General features: G+C 44.3%; 1 protein-coding gene across 1 annotated transcript in view; it reads left to right on the top strand.

Moving 5' to 3' along the window:
• Window positions 1-21,854, top strand: part of PIGL (phosphatidylinositol glycan anchor biosynthesis class L) — a 55,094-nt gene that overhangs the window by 26,821 nt on the left and 6,419 nt on the right. The window contains exons 3-5 of the mRNA XM_069874366.1: window positions 7,013-7,103; window positions 13,098-13,165; window positions 21,183-21,214. Coding sequence (XP_069730467.1) covers window positions 7,013-7,103; window positions 13,098-13,165; window positions 21,183-21,214 — 191 coding nt within the window. The remainder of the gene's footprint in view (window positions 1-7,012; window positions 7,104-13,097; window positions 13,166-21,182; window positions 21,215-21,854) is intronic.

Here is a 21,854-nt window from a genome sequence, read left to right as displayed (position 1 = left end):
CTGTTCTCTGGCAGCTGCATCCAGAACTGTGCCTGACAAGGTGTTCAGTGCTCGTTGCCTTGTGTGGTTGCTCAACCAGCAATGATGATGTGTTCTTTGTGGTAGTCCCTGAGCACATTTCAGCGACACAGTGATAACAAGCGTCACACTTAGAGTGTGACAGTTGCACGTGAGACTTCCATGACTTGTTTCTCCTCTTGGAGCTCATGTGTTTGCAGAACAGCATTGGGGTAGGGCTGTGTTCTAAGTGCACATCCACCACTGATGCAATTTGCTGTGTGAGACCAAGAACCAGGCAACGAGTTGTAGACATATGCTGGAAATCTTGTTCTCCACTAATGTGACCTTACTAGAAATCACGTTCCTTAGCTGCAGTATTGCACCTTGCCACTACGTGACCAAAGCAAGGTGCCCAGCAGGCGACACACCCAGATCCCTGTCAGGTGGTTTGGCAAACAGGGTCTCCATTGTTAGGATAACACTTGGCCCAGATGTCTTAGCTTTCTGATGTGCACTGGAGAGTCTGGGGAATTCTAAACTTCAAATACTGCTGTGTTTCTGCTAGAAGGGATCTGTTCCAAAGAGTATTCCTGGTCTTCGCAGCTGAAAGCAAAGTGGTTTGTGATAGCATTTGATTTGGGAATCCATTCACTGTTTGGCACCAGCCCCTAAGGAAGTTCTAACTGCTTGAGCAGACGTTATCCTTATTGCAGAGTCCCTCTGCAGCACAGGAGCAGAGCTGTTCACTGTACTGATCGTTTTGGAGCTTCATGCAGCCTTATATATGCTTTGAGCCAGACCTTTGAGCTGGGGCCAAGATGTTGAAGTTGATTCCATACTTCATGGGAAGACAGTACAGGGAATAAAGGACAGGTTTGTGGGGTTCCCAGCACTCAGGACTGCCAAGACATGGGTTTTAGATGCCAGTCTGGAAATGAGAGAACAGACATAATGCTTTTCTTAGAAAGATCTCAAACTTCTTTACATAGGTGTGAACGTCTGATTATTAACATTTTGCAGGGGTGAAGAGCAGAAGATGGGAAAGCTGTGATTAAACCAGTGATGAATCCAGAATTAGTTGAGGTGAATTTTGTTTCCTGTTTTACACATTAGGGCCTGATGCCCTCTCCAAGTTAGTTTTTAAAGTAACTTTTTAAAACCAGCTTTAGCCACTGTAGTATCTGTGCATTTCTGTTCTTGAAAGGCACCATCAATTGTTTATGTTTAAAGACATTGAATATGAACTTGTTCCTACAGAGCTTTGTGCTGTAATTTATCAACAAGGCTCTGAGGCACAGACGTCAAATGAATACCAGATTTCAAATTATGATAAGCAATTGTGTCATCTCTGTGAATAGACATTAAGCTGCTGAGAAATCATCAATAATTCATTAAAAAATAAATGAGAACAGGGACATTTGGATAGGTCTTTGCAAACAAGCAATCCTGTGTTCTGTAATAATTCCTTTGAATTTAAACCTGAAGGAGGCTTGTGTCTCAAACAGAAACACATGATCATGCCTGAGTCAAAAAGTTTGTTCCCTAGAGATCTAATTTACCTTTGAGGAGTTATGGGGATACTCGGGATATGTCAGAGGTGCTCTGTGTTTTTACATAGCTCAGAGGAGAAGCATTCACAGCTTGCCCAGAGTTCTGAGCAAGCGGAGCAGAGTGCTGTCTGCCTTTGTGTTTTTTCCCTTTATGGGTGACTTCTGCCTGCTATGGCCAGATTAGTGATGTCAGCACCTACCTAGCATCTCAAATAATTTCATTTACCTTAGAAATTTCTATGGAGTAGGTCCAGATTTACACATTACAAAAGTTAAGGATGGGAGAAAATTATTATGTCCATTCTGCTTTTTTTTCTTTTGTGAAATATTTGAAGTGTATTTCATTTTTAATATTCCAGTCGTTGATGTTTTCACCACTTCCTTTGTCTTCTGCCTACCCCAAAACATGAGTTTCTTATTTCCAAGTCACAGTCACTGGAAAGATTTAAAATATAGGTGGATGAGGTGCTCAGGTTTAGTGGTGAACAGCTACAGTTGGATTTGATGATCTCAAAGGTCTTTTCCAACAGAACAATTCTGTGATTCTATGATCTTAAAATACAAATCTCAGATAATTTGTGTTTCATTATTATGAAGAGGAAGCTGCAGATGTAAAAGTTCCAGCCTGAGCTTCTGTGTCGTACGTGGCTTTTCAACTGACAGTTAGCATCCTGGTTTAGTCCATTTTGCTCCCAAATTGTAGGTTGTTACATTCCAATAAGCACAGAGCATCTGTCCTCTGTATAACATGATGTTGCAAGATGCTGATCGTTTGTCTGAGTGGGCTCTTTTCAAATGAATCAGAGATGCACATGCAGCCCAACAGCAACATTTCCCTCCTGTCTGTAATTGGCCATTGTAGGAGGAAGAATTTATAAATAGTTATTAATGTAAGGATTTAGAGGCTCTGCTTCAAGATCTCAGGTTAGCCTGTCTTAACTTAGCTTAGCGTAATCTCCAAAATAAAAATTCTCTGCTCTACGTTAGAAAACATGAAATTGTTTGTTTACTAATTTTTTTCAGTTACTATGATGCTATGATATATAAAGGTCACCGATCGCCTCTAGTCATCACATGGCTTTTTCACTAATTGTGCACTCACGTAATTTTGTTCTGTGGGATCTTTTGCTTTTTGATCCAGTTTCAATTGCCCAGATGTTCATTTCATACAGTTAACTTTATACAAAGGGCATCCTTTGTTCCAACAAACACACTGCGGTCATTGTTCTCAGCTGGGAACCTCCTGCACAGCAGTTCACCTGTTTCCTATGCAATCCACCATCCATCTACTGACCTTTGTGCTGATTTCATGTGAAATCATTCACGGAGGAGAGGAGGGATCAGGAGGAGAAATTATGCAAAAATGTTTCCTGGTCCCTAGCCTTGGATTGATTACGGTCATGCTGCAGGGTAAAAAGGCACTAAGGAATGGGAAAGCCCTTTCATCTTGATCCTTTTGCTGTGTAGTGGAATGGAAAATCACGTTAGTACCTTGAAAGTTTTGCTCTGATGTCTCAGAATGTATTCATGGGGACCTAAGCATTTCCTAGAAGGAACCCTATTGCCGCTCCGCTCCCTTCCCCGTTGTCACCTGGCTCCATGTCAAGGCAGGGAGGGTGCTTGCCAGTCCCCATCAGCGGCCTGAGGGCTGCCTGATTCTGTGATTTCAAGAGGAACAGATCTCAAGGTTATTCTAACTGCAAGCATCCCCTATAGGGCAGCCTATATGCTGTTTGTTAACCCATGTGGACTTGGCACAGACTGTTTAAAGCAGTCACGAGAGCTTAGTTCACGAGCAGAATAAATTGCATGGAGGGCTTTGAAAGAAGATTGCACGTACAAATGCACTGGCTGTTGCTAAAAGATCCGTGGTAGATGAGTGGTGAGAAATTAGACAGTATTTGAGCAATTTATCATGTAAGAAGGGTGTAACTTGGCAGTATATATCTGTGAAGGATTTTAAATCTCTGTCTTGGCAAAAAGAGACCTTCTGAAGGACAGGAATCTAGCCATCTGGAGCCTAAACATTCCTACAAAGATGATCCTACAAAATTGCCTGGGCTACCGGCAGGAACAGCATCACTGGCAACGTGCACAGTGTTTTAATGGCTGAGGCTGAGGCATTAGAGGGGCTACACTCCACAGCCGTAGCAGGCATGAGGAGGGGACCTGGAGAGGGCCTGGCATCTGGAGCCTTAGTCCATTAAAACCTTTTTACTTCTTCTATGCATCTCCCATTGTCCCTGGTCAACAAGAGCTGCCTCCACGCAGCCGCCTGTATCAGTTGTGTGGAATGTCCATAAACATCACTTCCAGACCATAATAGTTTGATGAAAATGAGACCAAGTGTCCAAAGTGATAAGTGACTGCCCTTCCCACCTGCACCCTCCAGCAATGTGACCCCCTCGCTTGATCCCTCCAGTGACCGATGGCAGCTCGCTGGGGCAGGGGACAGGGAGAGCCAGTGGGGAGCCGTCTCCTGGGACCAGCTCCAGTTTGCTCCAGGGAATGTGCTAATTTTCACTCATTTATAATGCTTTATCTCAGCCCTTCAGACCTTGAGCTCAGAGGCAGCATCAGCCTTGGCCAGAAAGGCGGTGTGTGATTAACCATTCAAATGCTGGATGTTTCTGATACTGAGTCCTGAGCGTGAAAACACAATGAATGCAACGTCAATACTGCACTGAGTCAGTGGACTTTTCAGGTTTGGTGAGGACTGATTTATGATATTAGGAAGAACATCTTATACTGAATAGATGATTTTGTCAACTACAGTAGTTTCCAAAGTTTGTATGCCCCTACAAAGTTGCTAGAGAAACAATGGAGCTTGCACGCATTGTGATGCAAGTGATAGGATGAGAGGTAGTGGCCTCAGGTTTAGATTGGATATTAGGAAAAATTTCTTTACCAAAAGAGTGGTGAAGCACTGGAAAAAGCTGTGCAGGGAAGTGGTGGAGGCATTCAAAAAGCATGTGGGTGTTGCACTTCGGGACATGGTTTAGGAGGCATGATGGTGCTGGGCTGACAGTTGGACATGATGATCTTAGAGTTATTTTCCAACTTCAGTGATTCTGTGATTCATTGCTATACAGTGTATGTGGACTTGAATTTCTCAGTCACCTTTTCATCTTTACCTCGACTAAATTATTGATATCCAGAGCAAAGGCAGTATTGCTAGTTCTGCTGCTGACTTGTCTGGGTGACTTTGGGCATGACCTGTGTGTCACTTCTTGTGTTTGCAGAGTGAGGTAAAAATACTTCACTGGGCCATTGTGGCTCTTAATGAGTTATGAATGTGCTTATGTACATGTGTGTCTTTTTTGGCAAGATCAGCTTCTCTGACTTTGGTACCTGACAAATATTATGCCAGAGAAAGAACTCTTTTTCTATACTGGGAGTGAGTGGGTAGAGACAAAATTTCTCTCAGAATATTCCTGCTTAATCGGTTCAGTGTTCAGGGAGTTAATTTGCTCATGCCTTCAGATTGTTTTGTTTCCAGGGATTCTAAACCGTTGCCTCCAGCTGTTCATTTCCATTGAACTAGGGTGATCTTTATCTGTCTAAACTAGTTAAAACCTGCTCCACTACCCGCAGCCTTTTTGGAGACAGCCCAATAAAGCTGAGTGCAGTGGCTCTGACACCAAAGCCTCCTGGACATCATAAACTGCAAGCCCTACTTTTTTTTCTGACCTTTCCCTGTTGGTGCTCCCCTCCTGCTTTAATGGGACTCTTCACTTCCTCCACAGCTTCATTTAACTCCTGTCCAAAAGGGGGAATGATATTTGCATCGTAAATGGGTAGTGAAGAAACCCTTTTAAACTAATATACTATTTTAAATATTATCAGATTAAGCCTTGACACAACCTCAAAGGTACCATTGCCCAGCTGAAGCACTGTCAGACTTCCACTTGGTTTCTGCTTGGTGTGCACCTTGCTTGGGATGTTTTAGTTGAAGCATATTTTTAACGCTTGCTGTGATGTGGTGGGACGTGTAATACCTTCGGGTCAACAGGGCTGCTTCCTCTTTAAACATGACATGTCGAAGTTTTTGTCCTGAGCAGATGAGTTGCAGGTTTGTTAAACTGATGAGACAACAACCAGATGTACCAAAGAATCTTTCCTAGAAGGAATTCACAGGTCTTGTGTACACTAGGCAAAGATGCTATTAAAGCTATGCTATTCTCTGTTGCTGCTATTGAACCCACCACAGGGACCATAGCTAGAACATGTACCCTGATGTAGAAGTGCCTTCCCTTGTTGCTTGGGTTTTTAACAGCACATTCTTTTGGTCTGTGCTGAACAGCAGTACATAACACAACGAGGAAAACGTGAATGGTCAGTTTGTACTTCCCACTCTTCCCTCTACTACAACTGTTAACAGCAGTGGGAAAATTTGTGGCCAGAAAACTTCTCGTGAAGACCCCATCTGAGCTTTGGAATGTGCCAAGGAGAGACTTCCCTGTTGTGTTGTTGCAGATGTATCATCCTTGCTGTCTGGGGAGTCAGCGAGGCGTGAAGAGCATTGGGAAGGAGCATCCCTGCTCTCTGCAGCGAGCAGCTGGATCCGTTCACATCCAGACCCTGGTGTCTGGGAGAAGGCTGTGCAGTCACTTTTCTGCCAAACCACCTCACAGCAATTATCGGACTGTCAGAGGATGGAAAAGGTCTGAGAAAAAGACCAGTTTAACATGCCATTATTGGCCTTGAGCAGCTGTGTGTTGTCCTATTGTTACTAATAACCTTTTTAACTTTGCAAGTAATGTTTTCTTGGCATCATTCAAATCTAATGACTGGGGGGTCAGATTCAGCTCTCAGTTGTGTAAATATGGAATCATTCTGGTGGCTGCTTGGTGTTATTTTGCATTTGGCTCGAGGTTCTTGCCCCTAGGAGCCCACAATGTAAAATACCCAGGCAGAGTATTCAGTCACAGCTTGCTTTGCATAGAACTGCCATCAAATCCATGCAATATAACAATATAATTATGGTCCTCTTGTCCTCTGGTTGAGGTTAATGCGTTATTCCTGTATAAGTGGCAGCAGGAGTTTGCTTGTTACTTTTCATTTGTAGTTCACCAGTAGGTTATGACTGGAAAGTATTTCAGGAAAATGTGTTTTAAAATGAATTTTAAGTAAAGAGAGAAATAAATTTGATTGGGTTGAATAGAGAACAAGAATCATTGAACAAAATGGATGTTACTTAAAGTAAAGCAGTCAGGAAGTCTGCCTTAATGGTAAGAAAAAAGGGAGACCTTGGCAAATCTAGAGGGAGGGTGCTACAACTGCAGATTCCCTTTCAACCCTCCAATATGCAAACTTGTAAGACTCTTAAATAAGGTTCAGTGTTTTATACAGTAAATGAACTTTTCTTGATTTCATCCTCTAATAAGAGGATCCCTCTTTTTTAGCATGGTCTCTATAGAGTTCACAGCAGTGAAAAGACTAACTGCATTTTTCGTTTTCAGGGATCTTCCAGATAATCCTGCTGTTGAATGGGACACACAGCTCCTCGCTGACATTGTGCTAAAGCACATAGAAGCCAATCACATCAACCTGGTAATGTGAAATTTTCTGCAGCATAGGCAATTTCCACATTACATTTGAGCTAATGTTCTAGACTTTTTCCTTCCCTCTGAAAGCTTTCTTTGAATTCTTTAAAATTAGGATTTTTCTCCTTGAATCTCTATGAAATAGCCTGGGAGAGGGAGAAAGCACACTTAATCATCCAAGGAACTACTAGAGGAGTCCAGCAGAGTAAAAGACCTTCTGAATAAGCTGAGCTGAATTTCAGGTCTAAAATGACACAGTGTTTGCACACAACAGCTCCTGTGTCTTGACAAGCAAGACATGGTCGTTTGAATCCTTTTTCAAACCCTTAAGAAACCTGCTAGGAGTTCAGAACTAACAGAATTGCTCCACTGGAATATACAGAAAAGGATGATGGTGTGGTTTGAAAGTGTCTTTCCTCTTTGGAGATGTCATTACTTCCCAGTGAGAAATGAATAGTGGAGGAATTTTTCTTCACTGAGTTGTCAGATATTTTCTACATTTTAAAGCAACTTTTTTGCCCCTATTGCGAGATTTCATTGATGAAGAGAGGGATTTAGGCTTATGTTTAGGCTTAGATTAAAAGAATACTGGCAGGCGTATGTTAGAGAGCTAGATTAGCAGTGTTATAGGTTGGGATCAAAGAATATTAAACTGAGATTTCCTAGTGCTGGTATGGGGTGTGTTTTCCCACAGAAAAGGAATAAGGGCCTGAGCATGGAAGAGGTTGTATTCTGTTCATTTCTGTTGAACCTTGCTGTGATCAGTCATGTCACTGTCACACACTGATAAACAGCAACATCACAAAACTCATAAAGCCTTTCAGTGATTCATAAAACAAGAAACCACATCTCCTGTAGCACAGAAGCCCCATAAGCACAAAAACTAGCATCATGCATCCAACGTTGTATTGATTCTGAGGCTAATTTTCCATGAAATTCACTGCAGTGCACAGAGACAATTGCAGTTTTCATGGACTCTTTTGTGCCTTTTGGCCTCATGAAAAGATAGGTTTTAATCTAATCTGAAAGCTCATAACACAAGAGGATCTGTATTGCATGTTTGTGACTCTCACGGGCATGGGGACAAGTGCACCAGAATCCCAGTAGAGAATCTGAAAACATTAGAACTCCTCTAGATGGTTGGAAAGGGTTCGATCTTTGCCTCAGAGGAAATTAAACTCAAGCTGTTTGTGTTGGAGGAGGCAGGAGTCTGCCACTAACATAGCGTGATCTAAAAAATCAAGTGTGGGGTTTTCAAAGCACAATCACTAGTACGATCCCTGCTGTGCCGTGGGTGTTGGGTGCAGCTGCAGTAATGAGGGACACTGCGCAGGGCCCAGCGCATCCCGTCAGCACTTCCCGGGGCAGCAGGGGGGACAAATTACTGTAGCACAACACATCATCAGTGCCAAAGGCCACTGAAGCAGGAGGCTGATAATAAACTGCTCTGTAAACCAATGTCCCAAGTAATCACACAGGTCTCAGATGTTTGCTATAATAGCTTTCATTTAGGAGCAGACCTAGTTTGCCAAGTGCCTGATTGTCTTTGTCCAGCATTCTGCTGTTTTAAAACTTCAAAGCTTGCTATCTATTAGCTGATCTTGGAGAATCTCTGCTGTCCTGAGACAGTGACCTTGCCTTGAAAGTGTGTTTTTCTGTAATGTTCAAATTAACATGTTAAAGAGCCTTGTCAAAACCTAAACTAACAGGGTTTCACACCCAACAAGCTAATTCAATGGAGTTACCATGATTGGGAGACTATTGTTTTAGCTATCCCAGTGGGAAAACTTGCCCCAATTCTCCTGTAGTCATAGCACAGACAATGGTATCTTTTATTTAGAGAACATGTGTGTCATCTGGCAGCGGAGAAACAGGCTGCAATTCCAACATGTCCAAAAGGAAAGATTGCAAGTCAAGGAGTCACACCGTGTTCTGCATAGTTTTGTTCCATTGCATAGTTACTCATTTCCTCAATTGCCCTGGAAGTCCATGAGTAACTCAATCTATTTGAGAGCTACAGGGACGTATTTCATCCAAGCTCTACATTAAATGGTGCAGACACAGAAATTAACGGTTGGTGTACTTCAAGCCAAAACTAATGTATAGACTCTGGGAATGATTTCCTGCCTGCTGGATTTATAAGCAAAAGCCAGTGTTGCTGGGTGAGGCAGCCAAGGCTAGTCTGTCTTGATCCAGATTACGAAGTATTCAATATGTAAAAGATAAGTTACACAGTATTGTGTGAGTCCCAGGCAAACTCTAGATTATGAAATCCTACCCTTGGGTATCTCAGGTCTGACGATAGCAGAGCTAGGAAGTGGCATTCAGACTGTATTTGGGGCAGATGCTGTGCCAAGACCAGAATTCGGCAATGCCACATTCTTACAAGCTGCTTTCCGCTGCGGATTGATGGAAACATCTTCCATACAACTGTTTGTGGAAGAGTCTGATTGTCTTGGGTCAGCTCCAAATCAGCCTAGAAAGCCAGAGCCTTCTATAAATGGCGTTCCAGTTGGAGCTTATATTTGAGAAGGTGAGTTCAGCTCTCATGTTGGATCTCGGCCTCCACGCCCTCCTGAAATTAGGGAGCATTTGGATGTGTGATGTTTGTAGAGGATTTTAAATGCTTCTGCGGAACACGAGATATGGAGTGCAGCGTGTGGAGTTTGCTAGAGGAGGCAACAAAGTCCCTCAGAGGGATCTTTGTCTCCCCACCAGTCTACTTGAGCACATGTGATGTGTTTGAGGCACGAGATGATGCCAGAATGAATGAGGGAGACCCACAGCTCTGAGTGCTTTTTTCCTCCCATGCATGTGGTGTGTAAAGGGAGAACGGACTCCAGACCTCTCAGGAGTTTTCTCTTCTGCTAGTAATTGAGTAATTTCCTCTGTGCTCTCCCCACTCCGGAAGGGATTTCTGGACCTGTTTGTTTTGGCTGTTGCTCAGGCTTCCACTAGTGAAAGCTCCATTTCCTGAATACCAAGGTCACCCAGAAGAAAACCCAGTGACACCAGTGGCAGCGGCTCCCATTTCAGAACAGGTGTGAGGAGGGAACTCCCTCTTGCCCTAAAGATTTCATTGAGCAATAATTTCCACATCAAGTACATTTCCTATCCCAGCCTTTTGCTCCCAGGACTGGCTGATCCTGTTTTTAACCCAGACGGTTTCAGGATGTTCAGGTTTTTTCATCCTGCCCAGATTGTTTGTGTGATTTCATCATCAGCCTGGTTCAGGTTATGGTTAAAAGCAAGCGCACCATCCAGCCGCACTGTGCGGAAGAAGCAAATGCTCCCGTGTGAAAATGTCTTCAGCATGTGAGAGAGAAATTCAGATCTGTTATCAGTGAAATGAATCCCTGAAGCCAGAGGAATGTATTTACATGTGATTGCAGCCTGCTTTAAGTCATGAGCTCCGCGGTGATGTTGTGGAGTCAGGCCCTGTTTAGCCACCAGACCCAGAAGCTGCGGACGGAGAGGTGGGACATCACCACCGTGTCAGAGCCAGCCTGTGTGCTGGGGGGATCTGAATCTGAAGAGCCAAAATTTCCCAGGTGGTCTCTCTGTAGATAAAGTGAATGCCAGGTCAGTGTGCAGGTACCTTGGGAATTTTTACTTATGAATTTGTGTGTTTGAAGAGACTTGCAATTTAGGTGCAAATGTCCTAAAAGTAAATTAGACAGCATCAGTTGAAAATTAACTTCATGCAGTCTCTTCAGCGAGTTCAGACGTTACGTAAGCCCGACAGCACTGAAAACAGCAGCTCTGGTTTCAAAACAGATGTGGAGTGGAAAAAACTCTAAAGGTGTTTCTGAACATTCCATGTTGAGTATTTCCTCACCCAGCCTTGTGCTCCCACCACGGCCTGAGCCACTTTTGTCAAAATAATGATTAGCTTATTTAGTCTGCTTACTATGGTCTCTTATGTCATTCTTCTGGTTTATTTTCTCCTGCCCTCCATAGAAGGGAAAATGTATGTTTTGGCTTGCCTGGGGGTTTTAGCTTGGTTTCTTTAGGAAACAGGAATAATGCAGTGGTATTTATACGCGTGTGCACATGTCGCTCAAAAGATTTTAGAGCCCATTGGCTAATTTAAACCACATTTCACAGCAGGGTAGGAGGCTTAAAATGTTATGTTTGTACAGATTGCATGAAAATAAATGACCCGGCAGTAACGACAAACCCTCTGTTCCTGTTTAATAAAAAGGTTTAGTAAAGTCCAGCCCTTAAAAAGACTTGCACTCTTATTCACCTGCACAGGAATTTATTCTTCCTGCAGTGAGCAGGACATGTTCTCATCTTAGGAAAGTGCCACTCTAGGTAGGAGTGACTTCAGAGCATATTTTCTCTTATCTGTAAGACGCGGGGTGCTATCCTGGTTCCCTGAGCTGCACAGAATTTAATGTTTTTCCCAGATGAGCCACTCAGAACGCTGATCTCCTTAGGGAGTGCTTAGCACCAGGCCGGTCCCTGCCGAGAGCCTCTCAGATAATGCTGGTGTACAGCAAATGCAGCCAAAGCCAAAGACATCATTTTTCTCTTTCTAAAACAGAGCTTGATGGGAAAATGCTTCTTTGTACCTGAACCAAACCGAACTGGGTCGTAGTACTTCTGCCAGAAGGGAATAACTCCTCTGCTTGGCAGCATTGTTACAACCACTAGGCAAAGCAGAAGGTGCAACTGTGGACCTGTACTGGGCCAGTGGGTTTATAAGCAGGCTTGTCTGGAGTTTGTGGGTTATGAAGTATTTCTTATCACTGTCTTTGTGTTTCCTCTTGCTCTTTGCGCAATATCCCAGAGTTTGAGAGGGCCTCCCCTGTTGCAGGGTGGAGTAGCAAGTTGCAGGGCAGGCAGGGTGGCTTTTGATCTTCCCTTGATCTTTAATCCAGTGCTTCAGGCTCTGCATGTAAAGTAGATTTTGAGAAGGGAGCTGTAGTGAGTAAGCAGGGCACTAGCATTTCCTTCCCCGAAGAGAGAAAAAGCTGGCAAGGAAGCTTTGATTGAACTGTGGGGAGGTTATGATGTCTTCCTGGTCATAAAGAAGGGAGCTATGAAGAGCTCTGCTGCCTGGCATCTCCCAGAGCAAAAACCTGACTTCAGACTAAGGTCTGTCATCTTCACCACCTGGAATGGCTACCAGCACACGTACTCTGTCTGCTCTACGCTTGGTGCTGCTGGTTGTCTTCTAGGATGGAAGCAGGAGCCACTAAGTCCCCCCTTCACAGCGCTGTGCAGAGTGAGCCCTTAGGATGCTGCTTCCCCTGACACAGCATTGATGGGTCTGAGGGCACAGAGCCAAGGGTTTTTTGTGCTTTGGACAGTGACCTGTTAGTGCCATGTTCACACATTAATTCTGCATTATGATGTTCTCATTTCTCCTGCAGAGAAGCAATAAACAATAAGATCTCATTCAGTGAAAAGCCTGACTTGGTTGTACAAGAATTGCAGTCAGATGATTCTTGAAAGGCTGATTCTTATATCAGGTTATTTTACCACTGTATTTTCCTTTGATGAAGCCCCATTACAACCAGGACAGTAATACATGGTTGGTTTGCTCTTGTTAAAACAGTATGTGTTGATTCATGGTACAACAAACTACAGTTTCATCCTGTAATCCGCAGGCATTCTAGTATGTTCTCAGATCCAGGCGAGAATGATTCACTGAACTGGACCTCTTGTGTCAGGAATAGGTTTGCAACAGATCACTCTGCAAGTCACCTTTTGACCTGGCAATAAGTACCAAGCGCATCCTGCCAGCGGGAACACTGTATTTGTCATCTTTCGGTTGGTGAACCTGTTAAACTGTGGTGTCATCTAGTTCCAGAGCGTCCTGTTTGTTTAGTTGTGTTTCTGTAGCATGAGTTCACACACAAGGCCTCATTGTGCAACACAAAACCATCTCTTTAGATACAATGGGCTGGGACGGTGCTGTGTTAGATGTCAGAGTTGGTAACTGCTCAGTCTCCTTCTTCAGAATGATTATAGTTCTGTGGTTTTGTTGCAGGTGGTAACCTTTGATGCGGGAGGAGTGAGTGGCCATGCTAACCACATCTCTCTGTACACTGCTTTAAGGTACAGTATTCAGCGTGCTTCATTGAATGCCTCACTGTAGTGTTACAGAGTGACTGTGCAGAGAACTAACAGCTTGAGCCAAGAGCAGTATTAACTTCACTGATATAACCGAGTGCCAGGCTGTGGGACACAGGACTGTTTGGAGAAACTCTCACAGCTCTGTAAATGACCAACAGCATCCTTTATTGTTCCATCTGCTTGTGCTATGCCAGTCTCCCTTTCACTGGGCCCTCTTTGCTCTTCCTGTCCTTAATCCCACTGAAATATAGCACAGATCGCTTTGCACTTCTGGTTTGAGGGGAGTGTGTGAATAGCTGGTGCCTGAGTTGGTAGCAGTTGGATTTTGGAAAGTTCTGCACCATCATTCCAGAGGTTGTTGCCACCCTATTTGGGTACCTAAATTTACCTCCGTGGCCCAAGGATGTTGCACTTTCACTGTAGCTGTCTCTGTTTACCACTCTCCCTTAAGTAAACTGTTCTGATCCTTCACCAGTTTCTGAGAAACTCTGTCTCTGTGCTGCGATGTGGGGAGGTTGCTATAAAAAGGTAGGTTGTATTAAAATCACCTGAATTTTGCTGGCAAGACAGCTCCTGTATTTTATTTTAACCATCTGCTTATTGAGACCTCGTTGTGTCCTAGAGAGCTCTCCCCCAGCGCTGCTTCTGCCTTTCCCAGGCATGAGAAGAACTCTTTGCAAGTGTATCGTGTATTTTTAGCACCCATTTGTTTTCTGAATCATCTGTGCAATTCAAATAACTCTTTGGCTCTCCTTGCTAACAACATCACAGTGATTTCTCACTTACCTAGAGAAAGCTGCAGTGCCACAGACCCTGTACTGTGACCTGCCAAGCTCCTCTGGGAAGATGCTGAAAGTCTTTGATGCTATCTGATGGCTGGAATTCGGTGTTAGAGGGGATCGTGGCTTTTCCCAGCAACTTCAGAAATATCCTAACAGAAGGAAAGGGGGTGGAGTTAAAGCAAACTGTGTTTGTTTGGTCTAAGCTGAGAGATGCTTTCCTGCCCAACGTTATTTGGGGAGCGAGTGAGGAACAGAGGTTGATGACCGATGCTCACAGCATTGGCACAGAGGGACTAGAGAGCTTCCAGCTGCCTGCACCTCAGTGTTTGCTCAGTCGATTGCCATATGGCCCTGCAGATGGGAGTGGAGGGCAGATTGTTAGGTGTCCCTGTACATCCCAGAGAGATACAGGGCTAACAACCTGGCAGCTGAATTACATACGAGAAGGTTAAGGAAAAAAAGTGATCCCAGCTCTACTCTTGTCTCACTTTGTGGCTGTGCAGAAATCACCTGACCCACCTTCACACTTCAGGTTTCCTGTGTGTGCCATGCTGATATAAACCTGCTTCTCATCTCGGAGTAGGTTACTAGGAAGTATTGATTATCTGCAAGCCCATTGAACTCAGACCTTTGCATTAGTCCTTAGCCTACAGCAGGATGTTGTTCTGGGCTGGTGAAATCCATGTTGATAGGGAGACTGGGCTATAAGCAGCTCTCATTAACTAAAGGCTGGCTTGTGTCTTGTCTCTCTTCCAATCCTGAATCAGCAGAAATAAGCGTCGTGGCCCAGTCATCTGCATGTGGCAGGACTGACGCTGTGGCCACGGTAAGGTTAAGTTTATTTTTAGTGGCTTGCTTGCCCTCATTATTTTTCAGTTTGTGTCATGGAGGAAGTAGAGCGTGACTGTATCACTCCTGATTTTCAGTGCCCTGATGAGGTCTTGTGTACTGGCCAGCACAGGCAGCGCTGGGAGCATGTGCTGAGGCTTCTCACGTAGCTCCCTGGCAGCAGGGCTTTGCAAAGCAGCGGGTGCTGCCCCTGGGGCCCCAGCGCAACACAGTAAGAGAAAGGCAAATGAACTCTCCCCTCCCAGGATCCTGTGCAATGTATTTATTAACTGTCTTTAAACAAGGTCTGCAGGGTTCTGCCTCTGCTGTTGCAAGTGAAAGGTTAAGCAGTGGGCTGGTGCAGTAATCCTCAGTTCTTTTGCTTGCTCCCGGTCTGTGGGTGATGGACTTGCACCCCCTACCTAAGAGATTACTTTCTGCAAGAGCAGAGGTAGAAGAGGCCGTGTGACCCATCCCACAGCTCCTCTCTTCGGGAGGTGCAAATTATTGAACAGCTTCAAAGAACAAAACAGTTCAGGAAATGGTCATAGTCGAGCAGATGCTCATTATTGTTTGCTAGGGGCGTAAATATTTCTAGTGTCTGGAACAGAGGTTATGTTCAAAAGAGCAGGATTTATACAGAAGAAATGTGCCCTTCCCTTTGCAGCAACCTTCCTCCTGACAGCTTGCAGGGACTCCAGCTGCTGCTATGTATCCAGGCTTCAGATCTGGGAGGAATTGTGAAATGTCAAGGTTTGAGGGTGTGTTTGTTCTTCTGCAAGGGAAAAATAAGAAAAAAACAAGAAGGGAGAGGAACACAAATTGCTGTTTGATTTCCATCTCTCCTGGGAGTATTTCTGTTCTGGCTTCCAGACGGAGAAAAAGGCCCAACCCAAAACCAAGAAAATCCCAGTGTAGCAAAGAAGGGAGGATTGGAAACAATCTTCTGTAGCTCTGCTTCTTTCCCCATCACCTTGATTTGGCAGCATCATTCTCTCATCCACCAAAATAGGAGCTTTCTCTGTGGCTAAGAGAGGCTGGGTCCTGTCCATGCATTCCCCAAGGAAGAGCAGGTCTTGAGTGACATCAACGTCACTTCAGTCCCCCTCAGCATTTGGCCAGTCTAGGCACTGCAGTAATGAGCATGGTAAATACTATGTGACAGGAATATTAGACAGCCTCTCTTTCTTGCACTTCAGAATGACAGTGTTTGCGCTGAGATCACGTGTAATATTGAGGTGGTTTAGTTCTGCATGAGTCAGTGTGCATTTTGATTTTAAACAAGCCCTTCTGCGCAGTAGACTGGCAAACAGGGGGCTGTTGGGTTTTTGTTTGTTTGCTTGGGGTGGAGAGGAATGGTCTTTGTGAAGGGAAGGAAGGACTGTACCACTTCTCTTCATCAATGAGCTATCGAATCCATTTCAGCCCAACTAGAACAGAAGAGAATAGTCCTTGTCTACTTAAGGCAGAGCAAACTGTGTGGAAAATAGGAGCTGCTATATTTAACCACCGTACATTATGTTGTTATAGCAACTGCATCCATAAAACTTGTATCAATGATGCCATATAAAAAGCTACATCAAAGAATCATTAGCTGAGCCTATTCTCATCAATCCCATTTGGAAAAACACCTCATGGTCCTGCAGGATGTTTCTTAGCAGTCTCCAACTCAGTGTTAGGGTGTAAACAAGACTGCGCAGAGGTCATTTTTGGGAGCTTAATGCTTTATCACTCTTGAGTTGCTTATGATGCAGCTTGAGTGCCTGCAGTGCCTGGTGCACGTCCATGTCACAGCCTGGCTGTTGAATGCCCTATTTATGAATGCCGCGGGACATAGCATTGTGCAGAAGGGCTGCGCTGAGGCTCCCTGAAAGAGGAGGATTGATTAAATGCCAGTTTCAAATCAGTATATCGAAACAATGAACAGCGCATTGTCCAGCCAAATCCCACAGACTCAATGGCACAGTTCTCAAAAGCCACCAACTCCATTACATTTCTACAATGCACGGTTCTGCTTGTATTGAATTTCCAAGGCCAGGTCTTAAAGGATGTGTTGAGCAGAGAGGACGCTGGGTTTTGGGTCATCAGCTTGATGATAGCGAATGATACCCCATTTACCATTTTATTTGATGCCTTCTTACAGTGTGGGGCTAAAATGGGACTCTGATCTCCACTCCTTTTAAGCAGCTGTAGCCTGTGCGTTTCAAAGGAGTGGCATCTCATTTATGTTTTGAAAGCAGAGTGCTGGTTTGTGTTCCCCTTCCCTTTTCCCAGAAAATCCTCTTTTCAAAACTTATTATTTGCTCTGTCTTGGAGAAGGATTTCCTGTGTCACTGCTGTGTTTGTTTGGGATTGTTTAGCTCCTTGCTGGAGTCTTAGGTTCCTTCTAAAATAAAGAAGTGAGTTGAAGAAATAACAGGTTCCATTATTTTATGTTTCTGCTTGTCCTTTGACAGTCCAGCTCACTTTTGGTGTTTTGTTTTACTGGGTCTTAAACTTCCCTGGAGGAACTTAAAGAGAGATGGTTGTGATTGCACCCAGACTGCCCCATAAGGTCAGGGCAGAATTGTTCTCCTCTGTGTCTCCTTTGAGACTCTGCCTCATGCCTGGTATATATCCCATACCTGAGTACGTGGTCTTATATTATATTTTATCTCTTCGCTCCTGCTCCCTCCTTCCTTAATTTGACTAAGTTTATTCATCCCAGTGCCTGTCCATGATACCGGTGAGAGCCGGTGGGATAAAGTTGAGTACAGGGCACCAGCATTGCAGGGATTCCCCTGCACAGAAGTTTTTTTTTTTCAAAGCAACAGCCTCAAGGAATATCCTTCCTATTATCACTAGGATGCTAGCAGTGCGAGTGAAACAGTGACACTGCACATTCTTCTCCCAGGCAGTGCAGGGACCAAAGCACAGAGCCCCAGAGCAGCTCTGTCAGCTGGAAGATCTCTGAATCAACACCTTTTTTTCTGACTGGCAGAACCACCTTTTGCCACTGCAATACACGTGAGCACAGAGTGCCTGAGTAGTGTTTTACAGACTGCATATTGCTACGTGGTGTAGTTCAGGGTGCATGGAAATGGAGCCAGAAAGTCCTGTTAGGGAGGAGGCATTCCAGATAGCAAACATTGAACATCTGGCAAGTATATCCTTTTAATGTCTCTGTGATTCCTAGGAGACTGGCTGTTCTTCCTCTTTCACATCTGTTCCATCAGATTAATTGGGCAGATTAGAGGTTAGGATCCTAAATGAAGCCCCAATGCATCTTTAAGATATCCATTCTTTGCCACGCTCTTCAAAATTATATTTCCCCAGTGCTCTGCAGCAGCCAACACAGTCAGTTCAGCAAGGGGTTTTGCCTTTGGCATGGGAGATTATTTGGAGAGTGAAGTAACCGATTTCAATGAACAATTTCTCATTAAACAGAACATCACTCAAATTGTAATCCACCCACCAGGGCATCAGTCCTGCTTCTGCCCAGAGGAGCTCTGTGTTCCCCAAGACTTGATGTTTCAGCTCCATCTTGACTTGTTCCTTCTTGCCATCATGGAGAAGAATCAGTGGCCAGTGCCTTTTAGGAGCTAGCCTGCTTCTTCCCTTGAGGATGACTGAATCAAGACAGGGAATTCGGAAGCTAGCTCAGTCCTGAAGTTTGCAGGATGAGAGTTGTTGGACCATTTCAGTGTTTCTGCTGAGCAGATGTAGCTGAGAGCTACGGACAACAGTAGCTTTCAAAGCAGCTGGTCCTTGATGGAGAAGCTGTGTCCTTGCAGCGCAGAAATGGTGGGTGCCTTCAGATGTCTCACAGCCTTTTGAAGTCATTTATTGTGCAGGAGTCTCACTTTTCTTCAAATGTGGATCTGAACAGACCACTGGCGTAATAAAGAGGGTGCAGTGAGAGGTGCCCTCTCATCCACCTTGGCACTGGGTGGGTGGGTGAGAACGAACCACCTTAGATCACTTCATGTTTAAAAAGAATTTATAAAATGTCTCTCTGGAAAAAAACCACATGGAAAAATCTCCCGAAAAAGAGCTTGTTTGTGTTTGACTTTTTGAGATTTTATGCCAGACTCTTTCATTTCACCCAAACCACAGCAAGTCCAGTCTGTAAAATAACATTCCCAAAATGGCAACAACAGAGAACTGCAACCTCTCCCCTACTTGGAAGTGTCCCACAGAGCCAGCGCCAGCAGGGTGGAGATGGGAGCAAGAAGATTTTTTGGGGAGAGGTTCAGCTAGTTTTATGAACATGTGTGGAGGTAGAGTTTTGTGTTTCTTCCTCTCTCTCTCTGCAGCCACAGTTCATTGCCGTCTCTTGCCTGAGAAATCCAAACGAGCGAGGCTGCAATTCCTCTGCAGCATTACAGCTGGGTGGAGCCCATTCCCATAGCTCCGCACTGAGCCTTCCTGAGTACTGAAGCATTTGGCTCAGGAGAAAAGAATAAGGAGAGAATCAGTTTCTTCATGCCTCTTCTTCCAGATCAGTGTCAGATCTGCTTGGCAGCAGCTTTGAGGACCCTTCAGTAACCAAAATACAGTCTGTGTCTCCCTGGACCTTTGTATAAGCACAAACTCCTTAATTTGCTGCTGAATCAAACTTTTCTTCTCTGCTGAAGATGCTCTCTGCTCCTGCTGAGACATTTCCATATGAACTAGATCTCTCCCTGCTTCTGTTTCTAGTGGCCGGGAATGGTTATTATTAGTTCACTTCTGGAGTAGCTCTTCACATCCTTTAATTTGCTGTTGGTTGGTGCTTTGAAGGCCCCTCTATGGCAGAGCAGCACACCCAGATCAGACAGTAGGACTCACTTAGCCAAATTACACAACCACTCACTGCTTTCTCTCTCCAAGCTTGTTTTAAAACGTTCTCACTCCTCTAGCTTTACCAAGTGCTGAGTCACTTCTTTGGGTGGCCAGATTCTCGTTGTGGGGGAAGAAACCTCTGGCAGAAGAGCAGAGCAGACGTGAACAGAGATATAGGAACCTTTTTCCCCTTGCCTGCCTGCCTGGAAAACTGGTGGTAATGTTTACAAGGCAACATTTAACAGTCTTTGTCAGAACAGTAGGACTTGAGCAGTGGGTTAGAAGGTGGCCAAGTCAGTATTACAAGGCTGTTGCTTAGTAGGAAATGGTATTGCTTGCAGATCTTTGGCTCTGGAGAAGAGGAGACCATTGGCAGGAAAAGCTGTTTAAGGCACATGTCTTCTGATTGTTGTTTGAGTTCTGCCATGACCTGCATTTCTGGCTTGATTTTTGCTTTGAATTGCTTTGGATATTCATTACCCCGTGCTTCCTATTTTGTCTACACCTGTGTAGCTAATCCTTTTCCTTGAACTTAATCAATAGCCAGGGATAATCCTTGTTTGAAAGTGACTGGAGAAACATAACAGTTTACATATAATGTATGTTTTATGCTGGTTGATTTACACATGAACTGGCACATTGTCCTTCATTAAATACACCACTATAAGATGATAATAATCTCTTTAAATATTACACAGGGTTGAATAACTTTTTTTATTTCCTTTCTCCTTTTGGCAAATGTTCCACTGTTTGGATTTTTTTTTCTCTGGGTGTGGGACAGCTCTGAGTGCCACCTGCTGGAGACTTGCTGCTTCCCATCCCTGCTGTGAGCCAGATCTGGAGGCGATGGAGATGGTGATGTGAGCATAAGTGCTCTGAAGCCATGAACCATAGGCTAGGGCAGAAAAACCAAGAGAATTAAAAAGGAGTTGAAGCTAATACCCTCTGATGCCTTTACCATATCAGGATCATTCGATTACTTTTATTGATGGAAGTACCATCTCCTGTTCTGGTCCCCTCAGTCTGTTTCCAAGGGATGCATTTTTGCTATGGAGACTTCCCAAGACAAAGCCATGAAGGGATCAAAGTCTTAGTGAGCAGAAATTCAGAGCATCTTCTCAGATGTCCCAGCACCAGCTTGGGTTAGAAAGAAAGCATCTGGTCCCTGACCAGGAGCTGCCACTGAGGCAATCTCCCTGGTCAGCAGGCACGAGGCTTTAAAGAGCCGATGCTCTCAGAGGTGAAAAGCCTTTGGCAGCCTCTTGTAGTTTCCCTTAGTGCAATGTGAGCAGTTTGAGAGTGAGCTGGATTTATGGAGCTTATTTGTGCTGTGTCTCAGCAGCTAGGAGGAGGAAAGCAATGGCAGAATTGTGTGGGGAATGAGGCTTACCACTGCCTGACATAGGCAGCCATTGTCAGCTCCTGAAATTTATTATAAGATTAGGCATTGTAAATGTGTCTGTGTCTGTATGCGTGTGTGTGTGTTAAGGGAAAGAGTTGGTTCATCATATAGAGTTTATACCTGTAAAATCAGGATTTGAGTCACTTCATTGCGTGTTTACCCCTATGTATCTCTTCATTCACAGGTCCCTGCATTCCCAGCAGAAGTTACCTGAAGGTATGTCACATTAAGTTACTCAGCCCTGACCCTGCAGGCATTAAGCAATCCTTCACATGAATGTTCTGTCCAGGGTTTCATCTGCCTAACTCGCCTCTATTTGCAATGCAAATGAAACCCGAAGCTGAACTCTTCCTTGCCCTTTTATCTCTCTGCAGTTTTTTACCAGCTCAGGCTTCTCTACAGTCACTTTTCTGTCCTTCAGTGTTGCCTTGTCTCAGTGGTGTGATTCAGTATCTGGCCTGTGCCTCTTGCCATCTTACTTAAATATGAGTGCTATTTCCAGTTCTTTCAGCTCTGTCACAGAGTTTTTGGTTATATCTTACTTATAAGCCTTTTTTTTTTTTTTTTGTGACAAGGATATCAGAAACCATCACCAGCTCAACCAAAAATGGTTGCACGTACCAAGCTAAGCTTCTATCAAAATGTGGTCACTATGGAAAGGGTATCTGAAATCTGTAGTGCCACAACAAAGCGTTTCACCTATAAATGAGCGAGTTTCTCTGAGAGACTCTCTGTACAAACAGGGAAAAAGACAGAAGCAAAGTACAGAAGCAGGTTGCTCCTGCCCCCTCTTCTAGCCACTGGCCCAGAGTAGTTTGCCAGCCCTTATCTCTAGCCAACAGTGCCTGACTTGGGG

The sequence above is a fragment of the Phaenicophaeus curvirostris genome, chromosome 21 (genome assembly GCF_032191515.1).
Source record: "Phaenicophaeus curvirostris isolate KB17595 chromosome 21, BPBGC_Pcur_1.0, whole genome shotgun sequence".
Lineage (NCBI taxonomy): Eukaryota > Metazoa > Chordata > Aves > Cuculiformes > Cuculidae > Phaenicophaeus > Phaenicophaeus curvirostris.
The sequence above is the reverse complement of the archived record's forward strand: the minus strand, read 5'-3'. Positions and strand labels throughout refer to the sequence as shown.